At 41.4% G+C, this 18,097-nt stretch overlaps 1 protein-coding gene across 1 annotated transcript in view; it reads right to left on the reverse strand.

Moving 5' to 3' along the window:
• Positions 1-8,471: 8,471 nt before the first annotated feature.
• The window catches only part of prkcab (protein kinase C, alpha, b), a gene marked incomplete at its 3' end in the record, with an annotated part of 626,135 nt that continues 616,509 nt past the window's right edge, over positions 8,472-18,097 (reverse strand). The window contains exon 17 of the mRNA XM_084328655.1: positions 8,472-8,636. Coding sequence (XP_084184781.1) covers positions 8,472-8,636 — 165 coding nt within the window. The remainder of the gene's footprint in view (positions 8,637-18,097) is intronic.

Raw genomic sequence — 18,097 nt, forward strand, 5'->3', positions numbered from 1 at the left:
ACTCGGAACTAGGCAAAATCTGCATATGGCTCGCTGATAACAAACTATCATTACACATGGGCAAAACAGAGTCCATTCTCTTCGGTTCAAATAACAAACTCAGCAAGACCGACGGCTTCTCAGTTACAGTGGGTGACAATATTGTCACAAGGAAAGATGAAATTACCTACCTGGGCTCCATCCTAGAGGCTAATCTTTCCTGTGACAAAATGGCATCCAATGTAATAAAAAAAGTCAACCAACGAACTCGATTCTTGTACCGGATCTCCTCTCTGGTAAACAAGAATACCCTGAAGACTCTGGCAGGAGCACTCATTCAAGGGTACTACGACTATGTTTGCACCTCATGGTACCAAAGCACCTCAAAGGCGCTAAAAACAAAATTACAAACATCTCAAAACAAACTGGTCAGACTACTGCTTGACCTTACTCCTAGAACCCACCTCACCCCTGCCCACTTTGACAACCTAGGATGGCGTAGAGTAGACGACAGAGTACAGCAACTTGCAATGGGCCTGGTCTACAAGATACACTACATGACCAAGGTACCCATGTACATGTCAAAATACTTCCCAAAGGTCAGTGAATACCACGATCACAACACCAGAGGGAGCTCCACAAATCATGTTAAACCCAGATTCGGCTAAAACAAGGGACTAAACACGTTTCGCAATTATGCCACATCAATGTAATGCCCTACCCAAAGCTGTAAAGGAATGTGAATCACTACCCACTTTCAAAACCACTCTCAAAGAACACCTACGGGAGACTGCAATTCGAAACTGGCCCCTGTAAATGTCCTAACCTAACCCCCTCCAATGTACAGTAAATTACCTAGTATGGTTTTGTCAATATTCCAATGTACAGTTTTGCTTGTACAGTTGTACAGTGTTTCCCCCAACCCCTCCTACCCAACCCCACCCAACCTCCTCCAATGTACAGTTTTTACATCAAATGTATATACTCTCTTTTCTGGACTATTTTTGTATCACAAACAGTACTGTATTTGCAAATCTGGTATGTCATAAATTTGTAGCAGTACTGTCTATCTGTATGTCATGTATCATATATGGCCTGATGAACTGAAAATGGGGGACCCTGATGTAAACAAGACGAAAGTCTTTCTCTGGTCTGCATCCCCTTAACAATTGTGTGTATTGAGCTGTACTGTATTGTACCCATTCTGCAATCTGTTAATAACGTTTTCAATCAATCAATCAATCAATCACTCAGCCCTGGCATATGTGTGCAGTAAAATACATCAGATTTTTTTTTGGTGAAGTGCTCCTTTAGGGTGAGGAGTATTAATTATATGAATCTCTCTATCTCTGTGTATTATCTACGCCGGTATCGCTCGGGCTCTGGTACAAACCATTATGGAACATTTCCATCATAAGGAGCTAGTAAGCGGATATTTCTCCACAACAACAAGGTACTGAAATTAATACTATCTCTCGCAATATAGCACTGGCTCAGTAGTGAACTGTCACAAGTGTCACAGTGTCATTAAATCCCAGCCACTACAAAGTACTGATACAGGGATCCATGTCCTTCAGAACACTCACCAGTAACTCTGCCTTCGGTATTATGGCTACGATAGTTTCATGGGTAGTCGAGATTTGTGTGTATGTGTCCCTGACCCACCACCAGCTTATGAGATGCTTATAAAAGTACGTGTTGGACTTTATTGCTGTGCGACGTGCATCAAAAGTCTCCCATGTGGAAAAGCAAACATCTGTCAGTCAGTCTGTCAACATAAATTATATTTCCGTTTTTAACTCTAATTTAACCAAATAGGAACACACTGCCCCCTGGGGGAAGTAGTTGGAGCTGGGAGGGAAGCTCATAGATATCTATAGCTCACACTGTTTACACCGTGACTCTGCAGCTGCAGACTGCAGAGTAACAGTCTTGTTGTGTTGAACACTCAGATGATCCACTGCGGCATCTAGGGGGTTGAACCACTTGCTCAAGAGCACATGACAGTCGTTAGTAGACAATCGTTGAACCAGCAACCTTCCAGTCACAAGCTAACATCGGCTCAGCTGCCGTCGCCAGGTTGTCTTCAGACTGAGTTGTGAACTCTTTAAACTGCCTGGAAGCGGACGAGTCTTGCTATATTATGAGTCACAGGCAGCGCATCCCTGTTATTATTATTACAGCCGTAAAAGAATGTGAATCCCTACCCTCCTTCAAAACCGCTCTCAAAGAGCACCTACGGGTGGCTGCAATTCGAAACTGGCCCCGGTAAATGTCCACCCCCCCCCCCAGCCCCCACCCACCCAACCCCCTCCAATGTACAGTTTCTTCCCCCTCTAATGTATATAATTTTTTTATGATCTCTTTCTCTTAAACTGTACTGTATATTTGTATATCTTGTATGTCATAAATGTCTGGATGAAACAGTAGTGGATATCTGTATGTCATAATGTCTTGATGAATTGAAAATGGGGGACCCATGATGTAAACAAGACGAAAGTATTTTTCTGGTCTGCATCCCCTTAACAATTGTTTGTATTGAGCCGTACTGTATTATACCCATTCTGCAATCTGTTAATAAAGTTTTCAATCAATCAATCAATCAATCAATCAATCAATCAATCAATCAATCAATCAATAGTCAGCCTATTGTTTAGACAGGGTAATGTAATAGATGAAAGAATGATCCAAGAAACCATGAATTATTGTCATGATATATCTGCTTAGTAGACAACTTCTGAGAAATGAGTGCTTCACATTTCAAGCCCATGCATCATGCTCAACAAAGGTTTTCCACAGACTCCCAGAGGCACCAGCAGCTATAGGCTATTAGCTGAATAATACAATATGGTTTTGCACATTGTGTGTACCTTTGACTGGAACTAATGGTGGTCTTCGTGGAAACATCACTTGGCAGCCCCAAAACATCTGATTGGCCAAAAACATCCGCTCCCTGCATCAGCAATCAGCAACTGAGGCCTGCCAAGTGGCGTTCAAAATGCCCCCTGTATTGTTGTGTATTTGACAAATAAAGAACTTGAACAAAACGTACACACAATGTGCAAACCACCTGTCGACCAGAGCCTGGGAAATATATATTTCTGATTCAGTGTATAGCTGCTGCCTCTGCTCGTCTGTGGAAAACCTATATTTCTCTACTCTATAACTTAACCATACGTTTTTTTTCTTGTATTTGGGAGTGCGGGTGTTCTCGGTTGTAGGCTATAGCCTATTATTTGTATTCATTATTCATGGCTCAGTTGCACATTGATCAAACACATGCGCAGGTAACCTAATGGAAAAACATGAAATCAATAAATCCTCACACCTTCTCTCTGACTGATATTACCACTGCATGGCTGATATAAGCAGCAAAAAGGCTGTCTAATTAACCATTTTGTAAGAGAATGTACTCTCCTTTTGGCTCGAATTCATCAGTAGTCTGTTTACCATCGTGGGATAGTCTACTGTCCTTGGTGCTGAAACATCACAGAGTCCAGCCTTTTCGACCTCACTCACTCATCCACCAAAACACGTGACACTATTTATACAGCAACATATTTATCACTGAATAGATGCAATAACCTACCTGCTCAGTGATCCTCACCCCAATAAATTACATTTAAAACATTTACCACTTCTCGAATCAATCTAGCTCAACTATACAGTGTTGTAGAATCCATGTCATGATTTCTGGTTGCTTACCTGTTGGTAATCTGTGTGAATGTGTTTTCGGTTTGGTGCACTTTCAGCCAAGCTTCGTGCTATAGGTGTCTTGGTCTGAACGCAACTGCTTTAAATTGATTGGGAGAAAGTCCCACCGCTCCGACAGGTAGCAGCGGAGTTAAAGTGCGCAGACCGCTTCAGGAGTGCTGGTCTCCCGTGGTTTCTGCTAAAAGTCCTGGAGCAAAACAACTGTGACTTTGAGAAAGTCTCAAAGTGAGGCGAGTGAAGTCCAAGATGTGTCGTCTCCCAGCGACACCACAGGGCGCAGGCTATACAGACAGGTATTTCGCGAGCAACAGCACGTGCAACGCCTTCTCCCACACTCAACTGATGTGATTTCATCTGGCTGCGCTGAGTGCAAGAATACTGTGGTGCTCAGAGAGAGAGAGGTGAGTGAGAGGGATTGAGAAAAATAGGAAGAGAAAGAGAGAGAGGGAGGGAGAGAGCAAGAGATAGAGGGGGAGAGGGAGCGAGAGAGAGAGCAAGACGCTCAAGGGTCTCAGCACCAAGGACAGCTCCACGTGACTCATTGCAAGCTAGAGGTCAGGATCTGAGCAGCCTAATGTGAGGAGAAGTGAGACAGAGAAGCCACAAGCAGAGTCAACTCAATATGTAGAGAATACCCAGCAATACAATCTATCTATCATTATCAGCCTCATTATTCCCCTCATCGTTACTAAACTCTTCATTTCCTCAACAGTAATTCATGTTTTTATGGATGCAGTTCATTCCACTGACAAACACTCCATGGACCCCAAATAAATCCAAATAACACATTAGACCAGATGATAATTTTCATACTTTATTTTATACACAGTATCTTTCATACCACAAAAAAGACAGAGGAACAATAAGATTCTGGTCAACGAAAGCACGGGAGTGAAAAGAAAGTTCAACAATACACACATGTTCCTGTGTCTCTATTAGTAGCCTGATGTACAGACTAGCCTAACATTTAGTTCAATCTGGTACGTCCACCTCGCCTCAGATACAGATTCTCAATGTGAGATATGTAAACGTAACTATTTCTTTTTGCTCCTATAGCCTATAAAATCGGTTTGGTCCAAATGTTACATTTGCAACATCATTCAAAAATTATACCCAAAGCAACTAATTCAATAATTCAAGGGGTGAAGGTTAAAAACATAATAGCCTATAAATTTGGCAGTTTGAAAAGCCTCAGCACGTTAGGCCTGTGTGCCTAACAAGGCTATGAAGAAATGTATAATCCTTTTTTTCCTCAAGACAACACTGCTAAAAACATCTGCTTGAATGTTAAATCACTCTCGGCTTGTCAGTTTGGCACAGCTGAGAAAAAACTATTTACCAATAGTATATTATTCTGTGTATGGTAGTAATTTCTTTTTAGTTCAGTTTAGCAGTTTAGGAGGGGAACATGAGGAGAAAAGGTGCACAAGGCTTGCAGGACAGATGTGTCTCATTCTGCGTGTGTTTGTAGCATGCAACAGCCTCCCTCATGCTTAGGTCAGGTCTGGCCTCGCACATGCACACAATGTAAGCAAGGACATTGTTTTTTTAGCCACTGAAATGCCCTGAAATCATCATACCATAAATCTGACTCAAGTTACTGAAGGTTTCAGCCAAAGAGAGGACCCAAGCAAGAGGGCAGTCAACCTGTTTTCCGCACCAGTCAACCCTACTGCAGGTGCTGCATCATCTATGACATAGGTTAGTATAAAACAAAAATGGATAAATAGAGGAATACATATTACAAGGTTTTGCTGATACCAATGCTACCAAAGATTCAGCCAAATTTACAAACTTTATATATCTCTTTTTATCATAAAAATTGTCAAACTGTCTAAGGTAGTAAAAGCACATTCAGTTTTGTGGTATAAATCTTGTCTTTAAAATTATTATTAAACCTTTACTTAACCCGGTGAGTCCCATTGAGATTACAAGATCTCTTTTTCGAGGGAGCCGTGGCCAAGATAGCAGCAATACAGTGTTGCAAACAACATAAAAGCAAACATTAACAACAGATATAGCTAAACATACAGAATCATATGCCTAAAAAGACGGACAAGAGGAAACAGAATCTACCTAAGGAAGCAATTACAAATTCCAATTGAATCTGCTTCCAAACCCTTCACTAAATGTTTTAATGTCCTAATCGGGATCAGCTCATCTACAGCAAATCTGCAAATCTGTCTGTAAGTGGTTCCAGGCTGCAGGGGCAGAGAACATAAAGGCCTGTTTGCCAAATTCAGTGCGAACCTCAGGGACAGACAGTAAGAGGGTGTCATTAGAGCGCAAACCATACTTACTAGTTTTGTGTGAGATATACCCACAAAGGTAAGAGGGAAGCAGACCAAGGATGGACTTAGTAAATGTGTGCCAATGAGTGAGTCTGCGTAAGGCCAACGAAGGCCACTGAACTCTGGCATAGGGTGAGTGAGAGCTTTACAGCCTGTGACAAACCTTAGAGCACTGTGGTATGCAGTATCCAGCCAATGCAAGCATTGGGCAGAGGCATGCAGGTAGTCAAGCAAGGAAATTAACGTAGCGTCAACCATTTTATCCCCTGGCAACAAAGAAAAAGCAGGATTTGTTATTGTGACACTAATTCAATCTGACTGCCCTGCAAGGTTACAATGTTATGAGGAGAATGTTTTCCCGGCATTAGAAAACAACATAAATTTAGGTTTTGTAGCATTCAACACAAGTTTCAGATCAAACAACCGTACAATACCAAAAGCGGACTGTACTCAATACTCAAGAGATTGAGCAAGAGTGGCACCACAGCAGTAAATTACAGTATCGTTCGCATAAAAATGAAACTGCATTAGGAACATTTTGGCCCATGTTGTTTACATAGATAGTAAACAAAAGTAGACCCAGAAGAGAGCCTTAGGGGACCCCTGACACAACATGTACACTGGAGGAAGTGCCATCAAATCTAACATGTTGTGTCCTTTCAAAGAGGTAATTCTCAAACCTGCCACCAACAGCCTACTCAGACATGCCAATATTGAGCAGCCGTTGCTTCAGGATAAGGTGGTCAACTGTATCGAAGGCCTTTGAAATATTGATAAAAAGAGCGGCAGAGGTTTCTTTTTGTGATCCAGTGACTCAATGACATTGTTAACAACCTTTATGGACGTGATGGTACAGTGTTGCTTCCTGAAGCCAGACTATAAAATCTATACATTTATATATAATCTATAAATTATACAACTATAAAATCTGCAAGTAAATTTCTCTTTTTGAAACATACTGTATTTACAAGATGGTGGACATATATAGGGTAGTAGACATCTCTCTCTCTCGGAACATAAAGGTTTACTCAGTGGAACATAAAACAGAAACATAAAAACATTTGTCCTCGACAACTAGAATGTGATAAAAAAATTCTCTCTTCACAATATGACTTTTTCAAACATACAACAATTATATATCAACATATATCATAATACTAGGATTTACAATGATAAGATACCAGACGTGTACGGCAGCCTAGAGGGTCTACTGCTCATACAGAGCCAGAAAACAAGCATGCAACAGAGATCTGTGTTGTGCATATGGAAATAGCATCTTAATAGAGCTGAATAAAAATACTGTCTCTAGAGCATACTGTATACTGTAAGTCCTTACACCATGTTCTTCATAGTACAACCACCATAGGTCACACACACCCCATTTATTAAGAAGCTTGTTCATAGACAAGTTGCAACCGTGAGCATAATATGATATGTGCTTTCTCTTCCCTCAGTGTGGCTTAAGCCCGAGCCAGGAGGATAGACATTGTAGTTAGCAAAGACTTCTGTTAAGAAACTGATACAGTTGTATAGATTATTCGACGACATCTGCAATAAAAATCTTTTTGTTCCACTTTTATTTTGGCACTCGGGCAACTATGGATCAACGCTATTTTTCTGAATATAAATATAATATATGTGTGTGTAGAAGTTCAGAAATGGCAGCACAGTTAAGTAGAAAACATAAGGTAAGGATATAACAGAAAATTACATAGTGGCTTTCATATGCCTTGTAGCTCCTTGCATGGTGGCTGGAGAAGGAGACATGGGAGGAGGAGAAGGAGAAGGAGGGGTATTTCTCTTCTACATTTGAACACCACTGCCTCAAGGAAGGATGGCAGCGTGCCTGGTACACACACACAGGACGTACAGTAATACACTAAAATGATAAGACCAGGATGGGTGTCATTACAAAATCATTTGAAAATGGCTTGCCCTTTACCACCGGGAGACAACGCGCTCATGCCATAAGTCTCCCAGTGCCGAACGTCTTCTGTGAGTCCAAGCCTTGTCGTATCATTCTAGGTCATACACAGGGAAATAGGAGAAGGGTTGGAGAACTTGTGGATTCCAGTTTTGGAACCATGAGCACATGCTTGTTCGGGCTGCAGGCCGCGGTGCGACGTGACTCATTGCGATTCACTTGTGGTCTTCATTTCGTGTTAACTTTTAAGGTTTTCTTCCCACCTCAAAAGCTCCTCTCCTCAGTGACTTCAGCGTACAAAACATTGTTAACTAGTAGACAAAAACGTTGTTGAGTATAATGATGTTAGGAGTCTTTTTGACAGTCGGAAATCTTTTTGGGGGGTGGGGATGGTTCTGGAAAGTTCTCCCAGACTGTCCATGCATCTCTCTCTCTCTCTCTCTCTCTCTCTCTCTCTCTCTCTCTCTCTCTCTCTCTCTCTCTCTCTCTCTCTCTCTCTCTCTCTCTCTCTCTCTCTCTCTCTCTCTCTCTCTCTCTCTCTCTCTCTCTCTCTCTCTCTCTTCTCATACCACACTGTGCAGGGATGGATGAATGAACTGCGGGTTGATGTAGGAGAACCCCGCGAACTCGCTCTGATCAATGTTGGCGATGACCAGCTGGTCCGGAGGGGTCAGCATGGGCTGGGTGCGAGTGAAGAACTTGTCAAAGTTCTCTGCTGCTTTGCCACACTGGGAGAGAGAGAGGGAGAGAACAGGGGAAGAGAAATCAGGTTCTGAAACGCTTTACTCACCAAATACACTGCATGTACAGTGGTGCACGGACACCATCAGGAGGATGTGATTCCCCAGTGCAACAGACACAATGACGCCAGGAAGGTCCAATGAAAGAGGAGGTAAATGAACACACCACAGTCTTTGGAGCTACATTTGTTTATTTGTGGACTTTTATGAATACACACGAAGCAATTACCAGACTTGTCTTTTCATGTTTAACTAATTATTTGTTAAGACATTCATAAACAATGTTGATAATGAGTTATAAATAATGTATAACTAATTTGTAAATGTTATACAAATATAGTTATACATTATTTAATAATCATTTACGAATGTATATAAATGGTTTGTTCATTATCTACAAATACCTTATAAGGTAGGTCTTATAACTGAGTGTTATTATAAAGTACCACCTATAATGGTATATGCATCCTATACATTATCGATAGAATATACCACCATTCTATTATTATTATTATTATTATTATTATTATTATTATTATTATTATTATTATTATTATTATTATTATTATTATTATTATTATTATATATTATATTATATTATATTATTATTATTATTATTATTATTATTATTATTATTATTATTATTATTATTATTATTATTATTATTATTATTATTATTATTATTATTATTATTATTATTATTATTATTATTATTATTATTATTATTATTATTATTATGTTCTATTCTTTAAACAATATATATATATATATATTATTATTATTTTTATATAATATAAATTTTTTCTTTTCTTTTTCTGCCTGTACCTCCCGTGCTGCTATGACGCCTGCATTACCCCAAGGGGGATTAATAAAGTAATACTTGACTTGATTTTGGTTGAAACAGTTCAAAGCTCATGTTCATTGCTTAATATGACCAAAGTAGCTACAGATGATTATGTCAGCAATGAAGCAATGAAGGTGGGTGAACTATATGACTGGCAGTAGATGATCACGGTACCATCAATATAACTGTATCATTTCGTTTTATTCCCACAAAAAGGAACTTTATGTAACTTGCATCAATCAGGTACTACTTACTATAATCTATAATCATATAATCAACAGATCAATGTCATCTTAAAAATGTGGGTAAACTATATTTCTCAAAGAAAAAAGGTGGACACACTGAGTTAAGGTGGGTTTACCCTCTACTGTATATGCCTGGTTCAGACAGAATAGTAGTGTCTAGGATAATTAGATCTTAGATCTGTGATTAAAGGGCCTTTTTATCACAAAGAAAGTCTTCTAATAGGAAAGCATCCACACTGCTGTCACAGCCTTGCGGTGTGGTTGGGCAGAAGTTGTAATTAGATTAGAGAAGCCTACAGGTCCAAGTGGAGGTCACAGGCTTCAAGACAAAGCTATCTGATGGTTTCAACTTGACAACAAAAACAAACGTGAACATTCTAGAAAATACTTGTTAATTATTTCCTGTCAGCTGTTGATATTAGCAAACATTGCAAAAGGAAATCAACTGTAATACAAGCTGTGCTCCCTAGCGACACATAGGGGCTGGTATGTGTCTGATGCAGATTAAGGGCTCATACAAATGTTGCATTATTTTTTGCCACTTACAGTATCTCACTTGAAAATAGGCATCACCTGATTTCCCAGGTGTTAAAAAATTATGCAGGATGTGTATGGACCGGCTTTGATATGATCTCATGTACAGTATCAACATGGTTATACTGTTACATGTATAATTTCTTAGCAGCAAAATGGGCTGAATCCCCCCAATTACATGTCTTGCTCCACGAAGAGTAATGAAACCTGCTGCATAAGCTACAGTATATATCAGGGCGGCTGGGAGCTACAGTATATATCAGGGCGGCTGGGAGCTACAGTATATCAGGGCGGCTGGGAGCTACAGTATATATCAGGGCGGCTGGGAGCTACAGTATATCAGGGCGGCTGGGAGCTACAGTATATCAGGGCGGCTGGGAGCTACAGTATATATCAGGGCGGCTGGGAGCTACAGTATATCAGGGCGGCTGGGAGCTACAGTATATATCAGGACGGCTGGGAGCTACAGTATATATCAGGGCGGCTGGGAGCTACAGTATATATCAGGGCGGCTGGGAGCTACAGTATATATCAGGGCGGCTGGGAGCTACAGTATATCAGGGCGGCTGGGAGCTACAGTATATATCAGGGCGGCTGGGAGCTACAGTATATATCAGGGCGGCTGGGAGCTACAGTATATATCAGGGCGGCTGGGAGCTACAGTATATATCAGGGCGGCTGGGAGCTACAGTATATCAGGGCGGCTGGGAGCTACAGTATATCAGGGCGGCTGGGAGCTACAGTATATATCAGGATGGCTGGGAGCTACAGTATATCAGGATGGCTGGGAGCTACAGTATATCAGGATGGCTGGGAGCTACAGTATATCAGGGCGGCTGGGAGCTACAGTATATCAGGACGGCTGGGAGCTACAGTATATCAGGGCGGCTGGGAGCTACAGTATATCAGGGCGGCTGACTGTTGGACTATTCCGGATGTCTTGCTATAGAACCTCAACAAATGGATCCTTTGCGTGCTGGACCATCTGTAGTCATGAATGACGTTTGTATACTGTGAGCTCACATTTACCTCACAGAACCTCTTGAATGGACCGGGACTAAATTAGCATTAGTTCTTTTATTATATTCCCTGTGAATAGAGAGGCCGTTATATCCGGTATGTAACCCTCCATTCACTATGTGGAAGCAAAGGGACTCGGCTCTTAGAAAGCTATTTTTAAATCCTCTGTGTTAACGCTGCTTTGCTTTAAGGCAAAGGCAGGAAGGGTGGGGGAGCATGTGTGTGTGTGTGTGTGTGTGTGTGTGTGCGTGTGTGTGTGTGTGTGTGTTTGTCACAAACAGAAAGAGGACTGTTTGTAGTGACATGAGGGGATGGGGTGGAGGGGATGGTTGGTGGTGGTGACGAAGGGGGTGATGGCTGCAGCTGGTGGGCACAGGCACTTTCAACCTCCCACTCAGCTACAGGGCTGCAGGGCTATGCATAACCACACTGCTGGATGTGGATGAACACGAACACGAACGCGAACACACACACACACACACACACACACACACACACACACACACACACACACACACACACACACACACACACACACACACACACACACACACACACACACACACACACACACACACACACACACACACACACACACACACACACACACACACACACACACACACACACACACACACACACACACACACACACACACACACACACACACACACAGGCCCTTTGAGGAGAGCTGTGTGTTCTACAGTGTGCAAGAGCAGACATATACTGTAGTCTACACAACGCATAAACTGTACAGCAACAAAATAAACTTTACACAAAATAAACCAACCATACTGGACTGTATATCTAAAAATTAAGAGTCAGAATGTTGTGTATTTGAAGGAAGCATTGAGGACATGTTCCACCTGGTTATGCAAGGAATCTTTCCACAATTGAAGGCCCCTCAGTGATATGTTCATCGCATTACATGCAGGGGTGTAACGATCAATCGACCAATAAAATACCGGATACACTTCAAATTACTGCTCATCACATTCAAAGCCCTCAACAACCTGCACCCCCCCCCCCCCCCCACCTCTCCAACCTCCTCCATCGCCACACCCCTACCCATCACCTCAGACGCCCACTTGACTCCCATCAAGACCAGGCTCTGGACCCAGGGAGACAGGTCTTTTGCTGCAGTGCTGGAATGCCCTCCCCAGCCACATCTGAACTGCCAACACCCTACTGTCCTTTAAAACAGCCCTCAAACCCACCTTTTCACTCTTGCTTTCGACCATTAACTGTTTTTGTTTGATTTAGTTTTGTTGTTTTTTGTTGTTTACACTGTAAAGTGTCTAGCACTGTAAAAGCGCTATATACATTTAATGTATTATTATTATAATTATTATTACTACTCACCCTCCAAGGGCTGCGACAAGCTAGGGAATTGGTGTTGATGTTCTACACTGAATTGTTGCTTCTAGCCTCATCCTTGCCAGAAGAACGGATGCATTGGGTGTGGTCCTTGTTCCTCTGCTTCTACTCTGTGAGGAAGTATGTACTTGAGATTCCTTGTGTGTAGGTATGAGTCATCCAGCCAAGTACCTCCGTTGGCGGTCAGGAAGGATGACATAGAATGATAGTTAGTTATGTATGTAACTGAGGTTCTATGAATCCCTCTGAATCTTAGTGATCTCAGTTACATACGTAACTATCATTTTATTGAACAGTATAGAGATTAGGGGTGTAACGGTACACAAAAACCACGGTTCGGTACGTCCCTCAGTTTTGAAGTCATGGTTCGGTACAGGTTTTCGGTACAGTGGGTGAAAGTTTGGCTTTCCATGTTTCACTCAGGGGTGATGTAGTGTGCAGTAACTAATTGTACTTGTAGGGCTGTCAACAAATATTCTATATTGAAATTAATAATGGACTTGTTAAAAAAAAAATATATATATATATATATTGTGAAAAAAACAGCCCCTGGTGGGCGTGGGCCTGAATGCGCTGCATGATGGATAGGAGACACGTGAACAATGAGCTGAACAACGTGAGCTGAACAATGTGCAAGTTTAATGAACAACAACAACAACCATGACCATCGGTCACAAAGACAGTGATTTACACTCTTAGAATCTCAAGCCCCGGTTGGAAATACTTCGGATTTTGATTAACTTGTGGAACCACGAGACAGTTTTATGCAAGCTATGTAAACTACAGCTGGCATACATTCTTTTTTATGCTAACACTATTTTGGGAGTTCTAGCATCAATAATGTAAGTAGCCTTGTTTTAGCACTTTATTGTAAAGCATCCCTCAGGGTAAAACGTTATTGAATAGAGAAAAAAGCGTCATGCAGGACAGGTTCATAACATACTGTTGCTGGTCTGGACTGGTCCTCTGAGCTCCTCTCTAGTCGGGCTGCTGCTGGGTTTAAAGTCGTGTCTAGAGCCTCCTTTCTCTCCTTCACGCAAAGTAAAATCTACTCTCAGTGAAAGTGAAACTTAAGCTACTCTGTACTGCAACCTATACAATATCTCGGCTTATTTTATTTTTATTCTTTTGACATGGGCACTGATGCGAAAATTAACTAAATGGGTTTTTATTTCTAAAGAAAAATAATTACCTCTCTGTACTCGGTGGAGCCTGATCACCGAGTAACAACGGTATCACCGACTACCGCAGCAAGCCTAGTGTGTGTGTGTGTGTGTGTGTGTGTGTGTGTATGTGTGTGTGTGTGTGTGCGCGTGCACTTGTATATACAGTACAGTATACATGTGTGACCTCTTGTTCTCTATATCTTCACATCTGTCCTTAATGTTTGTAACTGTGGCCATTATATGGTTTCATCATTTATGTTATTTCAGTTTGTAAGTGTAATATTTGAGAATGTATTTATGTTTCATTTCTTATTTTCTTTATTATTTAATTTGCTACAATTTATAATATATTCATTTTGACGTCTGGTCATATGTGGTGTCCCGTTAGGCTGCTGTTGTGTTGTTACATTTGGGTCTGATTAAGACACCTGCGAGCAAGCGGCAGGGATGTTGGGAGACTGGGACTCATTAAGACACCTGCAGCGGCAGGAATGGTGAGACGAGTTGTACAGGCTCTCTAGATTCGAAGAGTGTACGACTATGTGTAGTGTACCACTAAGACTGTTACCAAGAACAGAAGAACAAGACCCCTTTTTTATGTAGCATGCAGCCAACGAGGTAATTAATGTTTATTTGTATTTTGCTTTTCTGATGTATTGTTTTCATATCGTGTATATTATTGTTTGTGTTGACCTGACGCAACGTATATGTTTCTGTTTAAGTTTTCACGGTGGATTGGAGGACCAAGCCTTTAATAAACCCGTCGAAAGGAAACCACTTGTGTCTGCAGTGCTTGAAGGAGTTACAGTGAAAACTCGACTGTTCATCGATGCAAGTGGGCGATGAAGCAAGTCCAAGTTTAAGGCCGGCGTCCAGCGGATCTTCCCCGACAATTGTTTGCTGCGCTGCCGGCGCGCCGACATCAAAGGACAGATGAGTCACAAACAATACGCACTACACGCATAACCGCAAAGAAGTAAGAAGATGCACACAGTATAATGAGCAGCGTTTCAAGATAAAGCCATAAAGGACTTGGACATTATAAGTTAAGAGTGGTCAGGTCAAGAAGAGTGCTTTGTAAACGTTTCTATAATATATTTTACTGTGAATTCTAATTACTGTGGTGTGCGTGCTAAAAACGTTTTGACTTATTTGCCTATATAATTTAACTGAAGCTAACCATTTGTACACATTAAGGTGTCAACGTTAAAGTATAAATATTTTCTGATTGAATTAATTTCTAATTTAAAGTGTGTTTTGGAAATTATAACCTATAAAAGGCACGTATAATTTATAGGTGAAGGCTATTATTGGCATCTAATATTTATGTTCCTAAGCGTTCTGAAGCGCTTAATATATATGTGGAGGTTATTTTGAAAGCCAATTGAATTAAGCAATTTGATTTGCTCGGAGAGTACTGCATTTAATTCAAATTTGAGTACAAAACAGGCTAAAGGTTTAAAGGTGTATTTACTATTTTTTCTTTACAAATTTTGGTCAATTTAAAGTAGTGATTTACAATGACAGAGCCAATTAGTCCTGCAATTGAAGTAGGGGACAGTGTTAGGGATAGTGCAAATTCCCAAGACCGACCTGAAGAAGGTCAGGAAGAAGGTGCTGAAGCCCAGCAAGAGGTACCAAAACGATCTCAAAGAACCAAAACTCTAACAGAGAAGGGTAAAGCAATGCAGGAGGATAAGATCAAAGCGCTACAACAAAGATTTAATTACATTTACAATAAATGGAGGACACAAGTTAAATCTTCTAAAGGTCCGTTATCACAATCAACAGAACATTTGTCTAATGAGCTGCTTACTGATATCATTACAGATGTCACAGGTCTTTCTAATGATGTGCAGCATATTTATGATCAACTACGTGACATCTCAACTCCAGACCAGGACACGCGTCTAAGAGTGGATCTGTGTGCAGGGATTTCTGAGATAATTGTGTCCAGAGCCACATTTAGACTGGGGGGAAGTGTGTTAGAAGAAGGAGAGAAAGAGTGGCCAGAAGCAGGCTCTCTCTTTGACTCAAGCACCTATAAATCTGGTTCTGCCACTTCTTCCAGGAAAAGTGCTTATAAATCTGGTTCTGCCACTTCTTCCAGAAAAGGCACCTCAGTGCATTCAAGCAGTTCTTCTGTAAAGCGACGAGATGCTGTTGCTGATGCTGCTGCAAGCCAAGCTGTTCTGGAAGTGTTAAAAGAACAAGAAAAAGAACAATTGGAAATGCAGTGCCTAGAAGCAGAAGCTAAAAAGAAGATAGCTGAGCAAGAGGCAGCAGGCATAAAGCGTCGTTTAGAACGAGAAGCAGAACGTTTAGAAAGAGAAACAGAAGAGGTTGAACGAAGAATAAAGAGAGAGGAAGAGGAAGCTAAAATTAAAGCTCAACTGGAAGAAGAACATGGAGCTATACAAAGGACTCTGGAGGAAAAGCGGAGAAAGATACAGCATTTGGAGGCAGTGAAAGGTCTTAATGCAGCACGAGCAAGAATTCTTGTGTACGATCAAGTGGAGGCCACAGAAGAGCGGAAAGACGTACTAGAACATGAGAGGGTAGCAGACAACAAAGTGCCTGCTCCCACAAGTCCTCTGTCCCTGTATACGTCTCCCGTACCACAAGTTGTGACCACCTCCTCAAATGACAGTACAGCAGAGCTTGTTAAGATGCTGGCAGGTGCTTTGAGTGTCAACAGAATTCCAATTCCTGAACCTTCATCATTCAGTGGGGACCCATTGAAATACAATGACTGGAAACTTTCCTTTGAAATACTGATTGATCAGAAGAGCATTGAAGACAAGGAGAAGATATACTACCTCCGTAGGTATGTAAGTGGACAAGCTAAGAAAGCACTTGATGGCTATTTCTTACTCGGAACCAAATCTGCCTATGTTGCAGCATGGAAGACTTTGGAGGAGAGATATGGTAATCCATTTACAATAGCAAAAGCATACAGAGACAAGCTCCAAGCATGGCCCAAGATGGGATCTAAGGACAGCTTTGAGCTCAGAGAGTTTGCAGACTTTCTCAGGAGTTGTGAGGCTGCCATGGTCAACATCAAGGCATTGGACATTTTAAATGACTGTAATGAAAACAGGAAAATTCTTTTAAAGTTGCCTGATTGGCTAACAGCGAGATGGAACAGGATGGTTATCCAAGAAGAAGAAGAGCGTAACCAATTCCCCTCCTTCAGCCAATTTGTAAAGTTTCTGACAAGAGAAGCAAAAATTGCCTGCAACCCTGTTACATCACTACAGTCACTGAAACAAGGTGAGACTGAAAAACCAAAATGCCCAAGATATCAAAGCTTTGGAGCAAAGACACTAACCACAGGTTCCAATGAAAATACTGTTATAACATGCATTTTCTGTGAGAAGTACGGGCATACTTTGCATAAATGCAGGAAGTTCATGGAGAAACCTGTTACAGACAGAATCAAATTTGTTCAAGCTGAAAAGCTATGCTTTGGTTGTCTCAAGTCTGGTCACTACTCAAAGAGCTGCAACAGTAGGAATGTGTGCGACGTGTGCCACAAGCAACATCCTACATGTCTGCATGAGGAGCGAGCCAAAGAAGGACAAAGACCACCACAAACCAAGCTAAAGCTAAATGAAGACAAGCCAAGTACAAGTCAACAATGGTACAAAGAAAGACCCCAATCAGCACAATACAAGGAAGCAGCGACAATCTCTACTTCACATAGAGTAATACTTCAGGAAGCCAACACACAAACTGCTGCAATAATTCCTGTGTGGCTTTCATCCACGACTCAACCAACACAAGAAGTCCTCGTTTACGCTCTGTTGGATTCTCAAAGCGACACAACCTTTGTTATAAGGGAAGTAGCAGAAGCGTTGGAAGCAACCAAAGTCAAGGTCAAAGTCAAGCTCTCTACTATGACCTCAAGAACGACAGTAGTAAGCTCTGAAAGAATAGACAACTTACAAATCCGTGGCTTTTACTCTGGTAAGAAGATATTGTTACCACCAGTCTATACTCGGGATTTCATTCCAGCCAACAGAACACACATACCAACAGATGGAACTGCAAAAGCGTGGTCCCATCTAGAGCACCTCCAAGGAAAGATTGCACCTATGCAGGACTGTAAAGTAGGTCTGCTCATTGGGTACGACTGCTCACAAGCCCTGCTTCCAAGGGAAGTTGTGTCTGGCGAAGAAAGTCAGCCTTATGCACAGCGTACAGACCTTGGATGGAGTATTGTTGGCCATGGGAATCCCTGTGTAGACATCGGAATCAGCC

Source organism: Notolepis coatsorum (assembly GCF_963971535.1).
Source record: "Notolepis coatsorum genome assembly, chromosome: 14".
In the NCBI taxonomy this organism is placed as follows: Eukaryota; Metazoa; Chordata; class Actinopteri; order Aulopiformes; family Paralepididae; genus Notolepis; species Notolepis coatsorum.